This window comes from Castor canadensis, chromosome 16 (genome assembly GCF_047511655.1).
Source record: "Castor canadensis chromosome 16, mCasCan1.hap1v2, whole genome shotgun sequence".
NCBI lineage: Eukaryota > Metazoa > Chordata > Mammalia > Rodentia > Castoridae > Castor > Castor canadensis.
In genome coordinates, this window is record NC_133401.1 from 21,963,415 (window position 1) to 21,978,931 (window position 15,517).

A 15,517-nucleotide genomic window follows, 5' to 3' on the forward strand; every position below is an offset into this window, starting at 1 on the left:
AGCTGTCAGAAAGCTGGGTGCTGGTGGCTCATGCCTATAATCTTAGCTGCTTGAGAAGTTGAGATAGGGATGATGGTGGTTCAAGGCCAGAGCAGGAAAATAGTTCATGAGACCCCATCTCCAAAATAACCAGAGCAAAATGGACTGAGTGTGGTTCAAGCAGAAGAGCCTCTGCTTTACAAGTATGAAGTCCTGAGTACAAACCCCAGATCCTCCCAAAACAGAAGGGCTGGGTGCCACCTCATTGGTGAGCCTTCCCTCACCTTTTCCTTGGGTCTGTTTGTTTCCTAGTGACTAGAGTCAAGGTGAACATTTTCTTAGTCAGCTTTGTCTCTTTTTTTTTTTTTTTTTTAAACGGAAAACAGAAAAGTGTAAGCATACCATTGCACACCTTGCTTTATCTACGAAACAAGGCCTCGTTGAGGGCTCCTGTATCACAGCTTCCTCATTCCTTTATGCAGCTGCATACTACTCCATTGAGTAGGCTTAACGGACTTTATTGAATCATTCCCCCAGGGGAGGACATTTAGGTGGTTTCCAGTCTTTTGTATTTCAAACAGTGCTGCCGGAAATAACCTTATAAAAGCAGGTCTTTCATCTGTCACAATATCTGTAGCATAAATTCCTAAACTCACAGATCCCTGCATGTGGAATTGTAGCTCCCTTAAGTTGGGGTGGAATTTACATGTAGCGAAGTGCACGGGTCCCAAGTGTGCAGTTTGAAGTATGATTCCTCTTCCATCATTCTAGAAAATTCCTTCCACCCAGTCCCCATCAATCTCTCCTACCTCACAGGTCATCCCTAGCCTGGCTTGTCTGTCACCATCAGTTGGTGTGTGCATTCTACATGTCATGGAAATGACACACAACATGGACTTGTCTTTTTCAAAATTTTTTTTGGTGGGACCAGGGTTTGAACCCAGGGCTTCTCACTTGCAAAGCAGGTGCTCTACCACTTGAGCCACACCTCCAGTCCATTTTGCCCTGGTTATTTTGGAGATGGGGTCTTGAGAACTATTTGCTTGAGCTGGCCTCGAACCTCAATCCTCCTGATCTCAGCCTTCTGAGTAGCTGGCATTACAGGAATGTGCCACCATGCTAGGCTCAACTTGCCTTTTCTTCTGAGGAGAAATTCACTGTTTTAAAGTGAGCAGCGTTCAGTAATGCAGTCATTGCCTTTGTCTAGTTCCAGAACATTCCATCAACCCCAAAGGAAACCCCATATGCACTGAGCAGTCTCTCCACATTCCTCAACCTGGTCTGCACGTTGTATGCTGGGCTTACTTTGCCCTGTGGTGACTGTGCCTCACCCCGCTGTGTGTCACAGTGGCCTGCTCCTCCCCAACACCAAGGAGAATCTGTTATGTGTCAGCACCACGTTTGCCTTAGTGTGCCCCCATCAGCATCGTCTGGGCTAAGCCCTAAAGAGCCCCCAAAATGCACCCCAACAAAGGCACTGTTGGTTTCTCCCTCTAACTGTCCAGAGGTCAAGGTGGGACGCAAGGTTGTTAAGTTCTGTGGCCCAGGGTGGCTTACCACCTCCATGTAAGCACTCCAGCCATGAAGAAGGGGAAGGGATGGAGGGCAGACAGCTTCCTGTCGGTCACACCCCATCTGGGACCCAGAGATTGTGCACCTCCCAGGCACCCTGACTGCATGGTGAGAACTAGGTCATGTGGCCACTCCTAGCAGAGCACCCTGGAACATGGAGCCTTTCTGTCTGGGTGTGGGATCATGGTCACCTCGTCCAGAGGTGTCACTGAAGCTAGGGCAGCCATGTGCTGAGTGTGGTGACTGACTGGAGGCTGGTGTGTCCCAGCTGCTTTTTTTTTTTTTTTTTTTGTGGTACTGGGGTTTGAACTCGGGCCTTCACCTTGAGCCATTCCACCAGCCCTTTTTTTGTGGCGGGTTTTTTCAAGATAGGGTCACGTGAACTATTTGCCTGGGGCTGGCTTTGAACTGTGATCCTCCTGATCTCTGCCTCCTGAGTAGCTAGGATTACAGGCGTGAGCCACCAGCGCCCGGCTCCAGTTGCTTGCTGAGGGAAGGCTGGGACAATGGGGTGAGTAGGCAAGGGCATGGGCAGAGGGGATTGTGGGAAATTAAGAGACATACCAAGGCTCAGTCTGCTGGAAGGGAGGGCTGAGAGCAGCTGGCAGGGCGTGGGGCTCTGTAAGAGGTTAGTGAACAGGGAAAGGAGGTACGAGCTTGAGCTTGAGAGGAAAGGGTTAAACCGAGGGGGACAGGAGGGTGGAGTGCTGCAGTGCTAATGATGGAAAGTTCCAGATGCTCAGGAGCCTGCAGGGTGGGGAGCTGGGTCACTCTTTAGCTATGTGAACATATTAAAAGATTTATGGTAGCCAGGCGTGGTGTCACATGCCTGTAATCCCAGCTACTCAGGAGGCAGAGGCAGAAGGATCTTGAGTGTGAAGCCAGTGTGGGCAAAGCTAAGGAGACTGTCTCACAGACAAAATACGAACAAAAGGGCTGGGCTGTGGTTGAAGTTGTACAGTGCTTGCCTAGCATGCAGGAAGCCCTGGGTTCTGTCCCCAGTACTGCAAAAAAAAAAAAAAAAGACTCATGGTCACTGTGCATGCTGGGAGGCCGTGGAGGATTCAGGAAGGATGGTGTGATCAGAATTCCCACTGCACCCACCTTGCCCAGCAGGATGGACCTCAAGCGTCGCCAAGGCCCAGGCCCTGAGGTGCCCCCAAAGCGGTCCCGTGGGGGCTTCTGGGACAAGGATGAGGGGCTGCCAGCATCCCAGTTCGAGGAGGACCTGGCACTGTTGGAAGAGATGGAGGCAGAGCACAGGCTGCAGGAACAGGAGGAGGAGGAACTGCAGCCAGCCCTGGAGGGCGCCATGGACGGTGAGACTCAGGGTGGGACCCCTGCAGCTCCTCCCCACCTACATCTTGTCTTGCCTCTAGTCCACTTTAAGGGCTGACCTTTGACCTCATGCTTGCAGCTTGTTGGGATTTTTTTTTTGAGTCGAGGTCTTATTATGTTGGTCAGGTTGGTCTCGAACTCCTGGACTCAAATGATCCTTCCGTCTCCACCTCCTGGCTTACAGCCTCCTAGTGTACCTGGCTGTACAGCTTCTTGATTTTGACCCTTGATCCCTGCTTGACCTCCTGAGTCTCCTGCTTGACCTAGACTACTGCCTCCACCTGGCTTTCCTTCTATAAACCAGGCCCCCAAGGAACCATGGGCTGGCCTGGGAGGGCAGTCATGTGCCCCAAGGAGGACCTTGACTCCACAGAACCCCACTCTTCACCCCTCACCCCGCCACCAAGCAGGCCAGTTCTCCTTGGCGGCCGCAGATTCCCGCTGGATGCGGCCCACCCCTACCTCCCTGGACCCCCAGACGGAGCCCCTCATCTTCCAGCAGCTGGAGATCGACCATTATGTGGGTGAGCTGGGGGAGGGACAAAGCAGGGATGAGGGACAGCTGATTTCATCATACTGAGTGCCAGAAGCCAAACTCAGCGGTTTTACATCCTGAGGGCTGGGGAGTGTAGCTTAGTAGTAGAGAGCTCACGTGGGTTCCAGCCCCAGCACCGCGAATATACCCAGAACTACACTTTGGATGGCTCCATTTACAATTCCATTAATGTGGACAGTCTTGAAGAGACAGCCATGGTGACAGGACAGATCAGCAGGTGAGGGGTAGGTGACAGAGAAGGGGCAGCTGAGAGAGCTGTTGGGAGCGTGGAGCTGTTGTGCCTCCCAGTTTCGTGGTGGTTGTAGGAATCCATCCCTGTGGTCACATTCAAAATCCTGACTCGTGCATCAGTAGCCAATTTGACTTTCTAGGAGAAATAGGAGTTTTTGTTTGGTTTTCTTTCTGGCAGCAGTTCTTTTTGAACTCAGGGACTCTCGTTTGCTAGGCAGGTACTCTGTCACTTGAGCCATGACCCCAATCCTTTTTTTTGCTTTAGTTATTTTTAAGGTAGAGTCTCTTGCTTTTGCCCAGGCCTGGCTGTAGACAGATCTGCCTGCCTACGCCTCCTGTGTAGTTGGAATTACAGGCATGTGCTACCATATCTAGCTTGCTTTTTGAGAAAATCTCGCTAATTTTTTGCCTGGGTTGGCCATGAATCCTTCTGATCTCTGCCTCCCAAGTAGCTGGGATTACAAGATGTACCACCACACCCAGCCTACAATAAATGTTTTTCACATTATAATGCAGGGCTCCTGAAAAGGGGACCAGGGAGGGGACTGCAAAGGGTGAGTGAGCCATAGTGTGAGGTGGGCAGGGGTGCCCCAGACTTCAGGGACTGTCCTTGGGAGGAGACCTTCACAGGCACTGGGGATGCCCTAACTTTCCCTGTGACCCTCTAAGGCCCAGCACGGCCCCTGCCAGGGAGGCCTCCACCATCCCGCGACTCCGTGCCTGTGCTCCGTGCTTTTGGAGTCACCGACGAGGGTTTCTCTGTCTGCTGCCACATCCATGGCTTCCGGCCCTACTTCTACACCCCTGCACCTTCTGGTGAGTGGCCCTGACCTGGGACAATATATCTCTGGCTCCCAAAGGCCTCCAGCTCCTCTGACAGGCCCTCCCACACCAGGTTTTGGGACTGAACACCTGAGCGAGCTGCAGCGTGAGCTAAACACAGCCATCAGCCGGGACCAGCGTGGGGGGAAAGAGCTTACTGGGCCCGCGGTGCTAGCTGTGGAGCTGTGCTCTCGAGAGAGTGAGTGTGGGTCACCCTGGGGACTTGCGGGGGGCTGAGCTCATGGACCCGTGCCAGCTTCTTCTGTCCACAGGCATGTTCGGGTACCATGGCCACGGTCCCTCTCCTTTCCTGCGTGTCATCTTGGCGCTGCCCCGTCTCGTGGCTCCCGCCCGCCGCCTCCTGGAGCAGGGCATCCGTGTGGCAGGCCTAGGCACCCCCAGCTTCGCACCCTATGAGGCCAACGTGGACTTTGAGATTCGGTGCAGCCCTGTCTCCCCTCCTCTGCAGCCTCTGCCCTTACCCTCACCTCCCCCACACACCCGAGCCTGTGCACACTGACCCACCATCCTCTCCAGGTTCATGGTGGACACGGACATCGTGGGCTGCAACTGGCTGGAGCTCCCGGCTGGGAAATATGTCCTACGACCAGAGGACAAGGTATGGGGCTCCCCAGGAAGGGGGCAGGGGTCCAGGACCTCACTGCCACTGACACATCCTGTCCCTCCCCCAGGCTACACTGTGTCAACTGGAGGCCGATGTGCTGTGGTCAGACGTGGTCAGCCACCCCCCAGAAGGGCCGTGGCAACGCATCGCTCCTCTGCGTGTGCTCAGCTTTGACATCGAGTGTGCTGGCCGCAAAGGTCTGTTCCCTGCACCTGGGGCTCTTCCCCCCACCCCACATCAGTGATGTGGAATCAAGCCACGTCAGGTGATGGGTGGGGACACTGCCCAACAGAGGAAACTGCAAGTGCAAAGGCCCTGGGGCAGGACCATCTCAGCCTGTGTGGCTGGAATGAACTGAGCAAGGTGGAGGGGGCCGGCGTGAATTGTGCAGTCTGCAGGCAGCGTTGGATGGGCTGGCGAACTGAGAGATGTGTCCCTGGTGTGATGTGGGAAAGAACCAGAGTCAGGCCCCTGCTTCCCTCTCCTTCTTCTCGTCCCTCCTAGGCATCTTCCCTGAGCCTGAGCGGGACCCGGTGATCCAAATCTGCTCGCTGGGCTTGCGCTGGGGTGAGCCAGAGCCCTTCCTGCGCCTGGCACTCACCCTGCAGCCTTGCGCCCCCATCCTGGGTGCCAAGGTGCAGAGCTATGAACGGGAAGAGGACCTGCTCCAGGTGGCTCTCGTTCTACCCCCATAGTTCCCTTGGTTCCCTCACCCCAAGTCCCACTTGCCCAGCCACACCACAGGCCACCATGCACTGACGTGTCCCTGAGCTGGGATGCTTATGCATCGAGCACCAAACCCTGAGCACTCTGGTTCTGTGGTGTTTTCCCAAATGCTGGGGGTTTCTGGAACATTCCGGAAATGGGGGTATCTGAGACAGAGACATGCTGATGCTTTATGGCCTTGCCCCCAGGCCTGGTCCACCTTCGTCCGCGTCATGGACCCCGATGTGATCACTGGTTACAACATTCAGAACTTCGACCTTCCGTACCTCATCTCTCGGGCCCTGACCCTTAAGGTGAGGCCAGGGCTGGTGGGGAGACTTCTGTCCTTGTGGTTGTCCCGTTCTGGGAGATACAAAAAGCAGAACAAAACAAATTCTTACGGCCCCCTAAAGCTCCAGTTTCTCACACTGGCCTGTGCACTTAACCCGCCGTGCCCTTTAGCCCCCTTCCCCCCCCCCACCCCTCACCCCGCCTTAGTCTCTTCTCCAGCCTGAAAGGAGCCCGTTCCTCCCCCACCGCCCTAGTCCCCAGTCCCCCGTCCTGCTCCCAGCCAGCTCTCCAGGAGGTTTCTGCCTCTGCTCCTGCCCGCTGGCCCCAGGTCCCATCCACTAATCCCGAGCTCAGCCTCACCCACCATGTCCGTTCCTCCTCTTCTTCCCCAGCTGGACGGAGCCTTTGGGTGCTGTCCTTGTCCCTTTCTGCCCGTAGCTCACCAGGCCCTCCCAGCTGTAGCCTTGTCCTCCCCTTGGACTCCCTCCCTGGTCTTTAACCTCCCTTGGCCCCAGAAGGTCTCTGCACCCAGACCTGCCTCTGCTCTCCACCCCTGGCTTGCTTACAAGGATGCTGTGGTTGGTCCCTGTCCCTGTCCTATTCCAACGTGGCCTGGAGCCTAGGATGGGGCAAGCCTGTCAGCCACCACAGCCTTGCCTGAACTGTCCCTTCCCCTCCCACCCCAGGTGCAAACCTTTCCTTTGCTGGGCCGAGTGGCCGGCCTCCGCTCAAACATCAGGGACTCCTCATTCCAGTCGAGGCAGATGGGCCGACGTGACAGCAAGGTGGTCAGCATGGTGGGCCGCGTGCAGATGGACATGCTGCAGGTACGGCCGTGTGGAGGGGGGCCACGGCCCACATGATGGGCCACATGCAGATGGACATGGTGCAGGTACAGCTGGGCTGGGGGTGCCTGCGCCTCTGGATGCTTCTGCTGGACCGTCACCCAGCCCTGCCTGCCTGCCTTCCACAGGTGCTGCTTCGGGAGTACAAGCTCCGCTCCTACACACTCAACGCCGTGAGCTTCCACTTCCTGGGTGAGCAGAAGGAGGACGTGCAGCACAGTATCATAACCGACCTGCAGGTGCCCAGCCCACCCCACCTCCCTGTCCTCGCACCCTCAGCCTGCCTTGACCTCTCACCTCCCCCACCCACCTCTGGTCTCTTACCTTGAGCTCAGTCTCAGTCTCACAGCTTATCCGTTGGCTTTGACTTTACCCTCCTGAACTCTGACCTTCGCCCCTGCCTCCCCAGCCTCTCATCTCCATTCTTTTTCAGGTCTTGAACCCTGACCTTGACCTCTCACCCACCCTCCTGACCTCTGGTCTCTTATCTTGACCTTCTGTCCCAACCTCATCTCACTCTTCTGTTCACATCTGTGACCTCAGTGTCACCCACCTCTTACTGATGTCTTCCTCTACCATGACTTCTGTCACTAGGACCTGTGCTCTGCTGTCCTGCCCTGGCCCCTCCTGTACACCAGCCCCTTGATCTGCCCTGTCCGTGCCCCATCGCTCCAACCTCCCTCACCCAGTCCCATGTCCTCCCATGGCTCCCCCTCCTGCTTCTGGCCCCGAACCTGATCCCACCCACCGGTGCCTGTCCCCAGAATGGGAACGACCAGACCCGCCGCCGTCTGGCTGTGTACTGCCTCAAGGATGCCTTCCTGCCGCTCCGGCTGCTCGAGCGGCTCATGGTGCTGGTGAATGCTGTGGAGATGGCTCGGGTCACTGGAGTGCCCCTCAGTTACCTGCTCAGCCGTGGCCAGCAAGTCAAGGTCGTGTCCCAGCTGCTGCGACAGGTCAGCGGCCAAGCCGGGTGGCTGGTGCATACCGCTCACCACCAACAAGGCCCCACTTTGGTCACTCACCCAGCCTTTCCCCAGGCGATGCGAGAGGGGCTACTGATGCCCGTGGTGAAGACAGAGGGTGGCGAGGACTACACAGGAGCCACTGTCATTGAGCCCCTGAAAGGGTGAGGCTCTGAGGCTGGAGGGGGACCACACTGGGTGGGGGATTGGTTCCAGCCCTGACTCTAACCTCATGTCCTGTCCCGTCCCGTCCCCCCCTTCAGGTACTATGATGTCCCCATTGCCACCCTGGACTTCTCCTCGCTGTACCCGTCCATCATGATGGCCCACAACCTGTGCTATACCACGCTCCTGCGGCCTGGGGCTGCCCAGAAACTGGGGTATGGCGCCCTCACTCCACACATGTCCCCGAGGCTGACCTGTGCCCTACCTTCAGCGCTTGTAGTCTGGCAGGGAGACAGACCAGGCCCAAAAATTAGTGGGCAGGAAAAGGGAGGCACGAGGTGTGTGGGGGTTTCCTGCTGTGCCAAGGCCAGGATGGAGGCCCAGCAGCACCTCCACCACCTTCCCTCCTAGCCTGACCGCAGATCAGTTCATCAAGACGCCCACCGGAGACGAGTTTGTGAAGGCGTCAGTGCGGAAGGGGCTACTGCCCCAGATCCTGGAGAACCTGCTCAGTGCCCGGAAGAGGTGGGCTCTGCAGCCCTTCACCCTGGCTCAGTGCTCACACCTGTTTCTCACTGGGTCCCCCGGGGCTGCCCTACTGCGTTCACTGCAGCTGTGTGTGCATGACAATAAGGTGTCCCTCTAGGCAGCACCTTCATCCTCTGGGTCAGGCACCTATGCAGTGCACAACACACCCAGCTGTACATGGCATACCTCTCCAGACAGGCACCCTGACCCCCCTGAGGCCTGGGGTACTGCCTGAGTACCCTTCAACCCCTCCCACCCCCATCCCAGGGCCAAGGCTGAGCTGGCCCAGGAGACAGACCCTCTTCGGCGGCAGGTCCTGGATGGGCGGCAGCTGGCGCTGAAAATAAGTGCCAACTCCGTATATGGCTTCACTGGGGCCCAAGTGGGCAAGCTGCCATGCTTGGAGATCTCACAGGTGAGCCCTCAGGTCCCTGGCAGGTGGAGCAGGGAGTGGATGGGGCCTCTTTGGGGGGGGACCAGGACTCAGGCAAAGCTGTGTTGGGAGGTGGTGTCCTGGCCTTTTGGACACCAGTGTGGCTTGAGTGACCAATTGGTTCCTTCAGAAACAATGAGCATTGCCGAGGGTACAGAGGGTGACAAAACAGATTTGAGTGCCTGACCTTCCTTTTGTAGCTCACCCGTGATGTAGTGGTGACACAGAACGTGACAGGAAATGTTTAGGGTGCAGGTGATCAAGTGAGACGTAGCCACTCCAGGCTCAGGGGCGGGGGGCGGGGCTGGGTAACTTGGTGGAGCCTGTCAGCTTTGCTTATTCACTCCACCTGTCACAGAGTCACCCAACAGACCCCCAGCCCCAGTGAAGGGGTCTCTTCATTCCTTCAAAGGAAGAAAGAGGAGTGGGGACAGGGTTTGGCTTTCAGGGCTAGGGATTACCCACAGCATAGCACAGCTGGATTTGCTGAGTCCTTGGGAGGCCATTTGACCTTGTTCGCTGTCAACCAGGAGCCCTGGGTGCGAGGACCTGGTGAGGATGCTCAGCAGTGCTTGACCAACTCAAACTCTGAGCAGAACAACTGCCCCAACTCCTGCTCTCCCTACTCACTCCTCCCACCCCCATCTCCATTACTTACTACAGCAGCCCAGCAGCTTGGACAGAAAAAGGATTTGCAGTGAGACCACAGAGGGCCCGAGGTTCTGCCAGGCTGGGCCTGTGCCCCTGTTCCTGGCCTAAGAGGGCTTTGGGCTTTGCAAAGGGCATCTTGCCCAGCCTCCTCCCCTGGGCTTTGGGCCGCAGCATGGTCTAGACTAGTTCTGGGCACCTCCACTTGGTTACCATGGAGGAGGCTGGGGGAAAGGACCACACACAACACTCCCTGCCTCCCTGCTCCATGGTGCCTGGGGAGGGTAGGGAGGAACTGGCAGTGGGCAGGGCTTCCAGTGGGAGAGGCCTGCACACTGCATAGCCCAGGACCACTCAGATTCACTGATTGGCTAGAATGTCTCTCAGAAGAGGTGTGTATTTAATACCATAATAGGCTACAGGTTAAAATCAGTGAGGACAGCTGGGCACAAGATGAGCCTGGCAAAGGTTGCGCTTGGAGCACTCCACTGTCCTCTCCCAGTTGAATCTCAGGACAGCAGACAATTCTCCCAGCAGCAAAGTGTGACAGCACACAAACATCAGTCAGGGATTTCCTGATCCTAGGTGCCCAAGTTTTGTGGTCAGTCATGGCATGGAGCACCATGGGACTGACCTTAGTTACTGGCTACTGGGTCTCCAGCTCTTCCACCTCCAAAGTTCAGACTGAGAATGCAAGGCCCAGGGCCCCCAGGCCACCAGCATTAGAGCTTGAGGTCTCAGGTAAACAGACATTCTTATGAAGAAGGGTGTTGCAAGCCCTTAGGTGTCCCCTCCCAGGAGCCAGGCCAGAGCCAGGCCCTCCTTTAGTAAAGAGATCCCTTCGCTACATGCCACTCCTACGCCCTGTTTGGCCTGTCATCCCCAGCTGCCTCCCAGTATCCCCAGGGGAAATGGTGGCTCCAGTCCCAAAGCAGAGGTCAGGCCATGGGGTGCCACATCCACTTGTGGCAGTAATTACATTAAATGTAAATAGACTAAGTATGCTAGTTAAAAGATAAACACTATCTGAATGAATCCACATAGAAGGAGAAAAAAATTACACTCTTCTCCATCCTCAGCTTCCTTATTTATAAAGTCAGGTGGAGCTGGGCACCAGTGGCTCACACCTGTAATCCTAGCTACTCAGGAGGCAGAGATTAGGAGGATCACAGTTCAAAGCCAGCCCAGGCAAATACTTTCAGAGACCCTATCTCAAAAAATCCCAACACTACAAAGGGCTGTTGGAGTGGCTCAAGGCATGGGCCCTGAGTTCAAACCTCAGTACCAAAATAGGTGGGAAGGAATGGTTTTCTGGCACTACCCCCAGCCCATGTGGTTTCAGAGGACTGTTGAGCAGCAGCCTAGTAGCCCTTTTCTGCAGACTCGTAAACTTCGGGCTATGTGGCTAAAGCAGGAGCCCCAGTCCTGTCCACTGTACACAGCTCCTGGGCCTTCACTGCCTGGTTCTGTCCCCCACAGAGTGTCACTGGGTTCGGGCGTCAGATGATTGAGAAAACCAAGCAGCTGGTGGAGTCTAAGTACACAGTGGAAAATGGCTACAGCACCAATGCCAAGGTCAGGGCCACCTTGCCCAGGCCTGTGTGTCCCCGTTTTCCTGTCATACCCTGCCTGCTCTGCTGTGATATCCTTGAGCTTCCCTCAGTGTCAAGCTCCCTCCCATGCTTCCCCCCCCACCAGGTGGTATATGGTGACACTGACTCTGTCATGTGCCGGTTCGGCGTCTCCTCTGTGGCTGAGGCAATGGCCCTGGGGCGGGAGGCCGCGGACTGGGTATCAGGTCACTTCCCAGCACCCATCCGGCTGGAGTTTGAGAAGGTATATGGGGTCCCCTGTACTCAGGGCTCAGGCTGGAGATAAGTGTGGGTCTTGACAGTTTGTGGGTCTGGTTCACTGATTACCTGTGAACTTTAAGAATAGCCTGGAGAGGGGAGTCCCCTGGTCTGGAAGGCTCTGGGACACCCTGATGCTCAAGGTCTCTCTGTTTTGGGGTACCTGAACCAGAGTATTCTGGGGATCCTGTTCAGTTTGTCAGCCTAGTGCTGGTGTTCTGCTGCCTGTGCTCTCTTGATTGGGACCTCGGTTTTGTCAGCTTCTCATGCTGGATGTGTGATGCACAGGACAGTGTTGCTGTTTTGAAAAGCCTGTCACAGTCTCTGGTTTGGGGGCCACCCTTGCAGTGGGGACCAGGTGGGGTTGCATCTTGAAGCCACAACTATTGCCCAGGGTGCATCAGACTTGGCTCTGGGATCCTCAACACAGTATTCTCTTAAGTAGTCTGCTTAAATGGGCGCCCGCAGGTGCACTGACTCTAGTTTTTGTTTTTTTTTTTTAGCTTGAACTTAGGGTCTCACACTTGCTAGGCAGATGCTCTAGCCTTGAGCCGCTCCACCAGCCCCAGCCTGTAAATGTGGAGCCTCTCAGTTTGGGGGAGTTTGTGTCTGCCCTATGGCTCACTATGGCTTTGGCTTCTTCTCTTGAGGGACCACCTCACTGTGGTCCCCTGTCTGGATGCCATGTTTTAGGGGACAACGCTTGGTTTATGGCACTGTTTCATATTGGGGGTTCCTGGGGACTTAGGGTGCTCAGAGGTGTCTTGGAGCCCATTTTGCTTGGTTTAGGGTCCCCTTTAGTGTCTGAACTCTGTCTGGGGGGCTGTCCAGGCCTGCCCTGTTTCTGAGAGCATCTTAGGATTGGGGACTGACCCTGTAGTCTCAGGGGTCTCCACCATGGGGCCCTCGCAGGTCTACTTCCCCTACCTGCTCATCAGCAAGAAGCGCTATGCCGGCCTGCTCTTTTCCTCCCGGCCTGATGCCCACGACCGCATGGATTGCAAGGGCCTGGAGGCTGTGCGCAGGGACAACTGCCCCCTCGTGGCCAACCTGGTAACCGCTTCGCTGCGGCGCCTGCTTGTGGACCGGTATGGGGACCCTCCTCCAGACCACTCATCTAGCATGTCTTCCCCTCAGTCCCAAGGGTCCAGGTCCCAGCCCTCCTCCCTCAGACCCAGGGGTCCAGGTCCCAGCCCTCCTCCCTCAGACCCAGGGGTCTAGACCCCAGTCCTCCTCCCTAAGGCCCAGGAGTCCTGGCTCCCAGCCCAGCCCCTGGGGATGCAGGTGCCAGAACCCACTCCTCCTTGGTGGTAGAACAGTGGTGAATTGGTTGGGCAGCTGTGAGCTGACTGCCTCTTTGCACTCTTTGACTGTCACTTTGCAGCCTGTGTCTGGGTTTCTCACAGCTCACAGAGCCTGTCTTGGTTCCCAGCTCCAGGACTGGTGAGAGGTCAGGCCAGACCACCCTCAGTAGTCCCTGGTGACATTCTCCTGCTTGTCCCCCCGACCCCAGAGACCCTGAGGGTGCCGTGGCCCACGCAAAGGATGTCATCTCGGACCTGCTGTGTAACCGCATTGACATCTCGCAGCTGGTCATCACCAAGGAGCTGACCCGCGCCACAGCCGACTATGCGGGCAAACAGGCCCACGTGGAGCTGGCTGAGAGGTGTGCGGGCAGCAGGGGCGGGGCGTCCCAAAATAGCCCCTCCTGCCAGCTGGGTCTGCTGCTGCCTGCCCCCGCACCCACCGGCCGCCTGGTCTCCCCACAGGATGAGGAAGCGGGACCCTGGGAGTGCGCCCAGCCTGGGCGACCGCGTCCCTTACGTGATCATCGGTGCTGCCAAGGGCGTGGCCGCCTACATGAAGTCCGAGGTCAGGCCCACCTGGGCTGCCCGCGGCCTCCCAGCCCTGCGGCTCTCACTTCTGCTTTCCGAGATGGGCGGGCCCTGGGTCCCCGAGAACGCCCCGTGCACACCCCTGAGACTGGGCTCAAGGAGGACACACCGGCCTCCCAGCACCCTCTGTGGGGCCTCTGTTCCCACATCTCCTGCCCTTCTGTAGCAGGGTGACCCCTCAGACCCACTCAGGGCCCCTAGGTCTGACTCCATTGCTACCCTTGTCTCTTCTGTCCCTACCTGGTTCCCACTCCTGTACTCAGCATTCTGCACGCCACCCCGGATGGCGGTGACCCACTTCCCAGCCTTGCCTCCTCCCGCATGTGAACTCTCACTTGGTGTCCTGAGGGCCCCCAGCATGTCACTGCCATTCCCTGTGACCTCTCACTCCCCCCCCCACAACCCCCATCACAGTCTGAGGGCTGTGCCCATGCCCGGTGACTGCTCCTGGTGACCCCGGCCCCCCGCAGGACCCCCTGTTCGTGCTGGAGCACAGCCTGCCCATCGACACGCAGTACTACCTGGAGCAGCAGCTGGCCAAGCCGCTCCTGCGCATCTTCGAGCCCATCCTGGGCGAGGGCCGCGCTGAGGCCGTGCTGCTGCGTATGCACGCCACGCGGGGCGGGGGTGCGGGCGCGGGGCCGACCACGGGGCCCTGGGGGAGCACCCAGAGGGTGGACCGTTCATGCTCGCCCCTCCTGCAGGGGGCGACCACACGCGCTGCAAGACGGTGCTCACCGGCAAGGTGGGCGGCCTCCTGGCCTTTGCCAAACGCCGCAGCTGCTGCATTGGCTGCCGAACCGTGCTCAGCCACCAGGGTGAGACCCCGGCCCGTCCTGCCGCCAGGGCCCCCCCTCTGCTTGCACCCTACCTGAGGGTCCTCGCCAGCCCTGGGGTTCCCCGGGGGAGTTTTCCACACACACACTCGTGCCCTTGTTCTCCAACCTCTGGGGACTTTCAGAAGCCGGGATGGGCGGCGGGCGGAGACAGGCAGGGATGGGGTGGCCTGGGCCTGGCTGAGCCCCACCAGCTCCGTGCCCCTGGTGACCCGCACTTCTCCCAGGAGCCGTGTGTGAGTTCTGCCAGCCCCGAGAGTCAGAGCTGTATCAGAAAGAGGTGAATAGACGCAAGGTCAGGGAGTGGGGTGGGGCGGCTGTCCTGCCCAGCCTTGCTCAGACCCCTGTCCCCAGGTGTCCCACCTGAATGCCCTGGAGGAGCGCTTCTCGCGCCTCTGGACCCAGTGCCAGCGCTGTCAGGGCAGTCTGCACGAGGATGTCATCTGTACCAGGTGTGTGTCTGTCCCTCCCTACCTCCCCCCATTCGCCACTCCAGGGGTCTGTGGGTTGGTTGGGGACCAAACTCCAGGGTCTCAGTGGCCTTGCCTGCAAAGTAGGGCAGGAGCGACTACCCTGGTCTTCTGGGGAAATGGTCACCCTCCCAACCCCCGCTCCCCCCCCCCCGAGGGTGGGGCCGGGCTTTCCCCAGGGAACAGGTGGGCGGGGCGGGTTCCCACGCCAGGTGACAGGTGATATACGGCCACCCATGGTTCTCCGGGCACCCGCTGTTATCGGCTCACCCCTCCATGCCCGCTGTGCAAACAGCCCCTCCCTGGGGGGGGGGCCGCGGGGGGGGGAGCAAAGTCCTGGGAATAGCCCGCCCCGGGGGCGGGTGCACGGGCCCCCCATCCTGCTGGGCACTGGGCTCTGGTCCCCGGGCTGACCACGCCACCCCCGCAGCCGGGACTGCCCCATCTTCTACATGCGCAAGAAGGTGCGCAAGGACCTGGAGGACCAGGAGCAGCTGCTGCGTCGCTTCGGGCCCCCAGGCCCCGAGGCCTGGTGACCGACCTGCAAGCATCCCTGCAAGCATCCCGGGGGCCTGGCGGGGAATAAAACTCAGACCTTTTGCTACGTGGTGTGTTGTGTTCTCTGGGGGAAGGAAGTGCACTGTCCTGTTTCATAGCCCAGGGCCCTGAGACCACTCCACTCCCCTTCCTTGTGTCTTAGTTTCCCCTCTAGGCCACCTCCCCTCTGCAGGGGCGCCCAGATGTCTGATCCCCTTCTACCCCT

General features: G+C 57.9%; 1 protein-coding gene and 1 long non-coding RNA gene across 3 annotated transcripts; one reads left to right on the top strand and one right to left on the bottom strand.

Moving 5' to 3' along the window:
- Positions 1-1,786: 1,786 nt before the first annotated feature.
- Positions 1,787-15,358, top strand: Pold1 (DNA polymerase delta 1, catalytic subunit). Its single transcript, XM_074058032.1, has 27 exons — positions 1,787-2,062; positions 2,668-2,870; positions 3,300-3,413; positions 4,346-4,492; positions 4,572-4,697; positions 4,771-4,939; positions 5,036-5,117; positions 5,191-5,320; positions 5,628-5,794; positions 6,038-6,142; positions 6,806-6,946; positions 7,093-7,203; positions 7,729-7,920; positions 8,005-8,093; positions 8,193-8,309; positions 8,506-8,619; positions 8,890-9,037; positions 11,183-11,278; positions 11,402-11,539; positions 12,466-12,641; positions 13,067-13,219; positions 13,323-13,425; positions 13,919-14,051; positions 14,153-14,266; positions 14,512-14,564; positions 14,639-14,736; positions 15,185-15,358. Exons 1-27 carry the CDS (start codon positions 2,058-2,060, stop codon positions 15,288-15,290), a joined length of 3,330 nt encoding a protein of 1,109 aa, XP_073914133.1. The 5' UTR covers positions 1,787-2,057; the 3' UTR covers positions 15,291-15,358.
- On the bottom strand, positions 6,055-14,040 carry LOC141418066 (uncharacterized). 2 transcript variants are annotated; one of them, XR_012442701.1, is made up of 3 exons: positions 13,970-14,040; positions 6,814-7,152; positions 6,055-6,191 (listed from the first exon to the last, which is right to left on the bottom strand). It is a non-coding gene; the product is annotated as an uncharacterized lncRNA (long non-coding RNA). The 2 variants fall into 2 exon arrangements; XR_012442700.1 differs by lacking the exon at positions 13,970-14,040 and adding an exon at positions 7,990-8,194.
- Positions 15,359-15,517: the final 159 nt, after the last annotated feature.

Bases quoted from the DNA above. Each gene is read 5' to 3' on its own strand.
- Pold1 (XM_074058032.1), top strand. The intron at 4,698-4,770 runs GTGAGTGTGGGT...TTCTGTCCACAG, and splicing joins GGAGCTGTGCTCTCGAGAGA to GCATGTTCGGGTACCATGGC. The intron at 5,118-5,190 runs GTATGGGGCTCC...TCCCTCCCCCAG, and splicing joins TCCTACGACCAGAGGACAAG to GCTACACTGTGTCAACTGGA.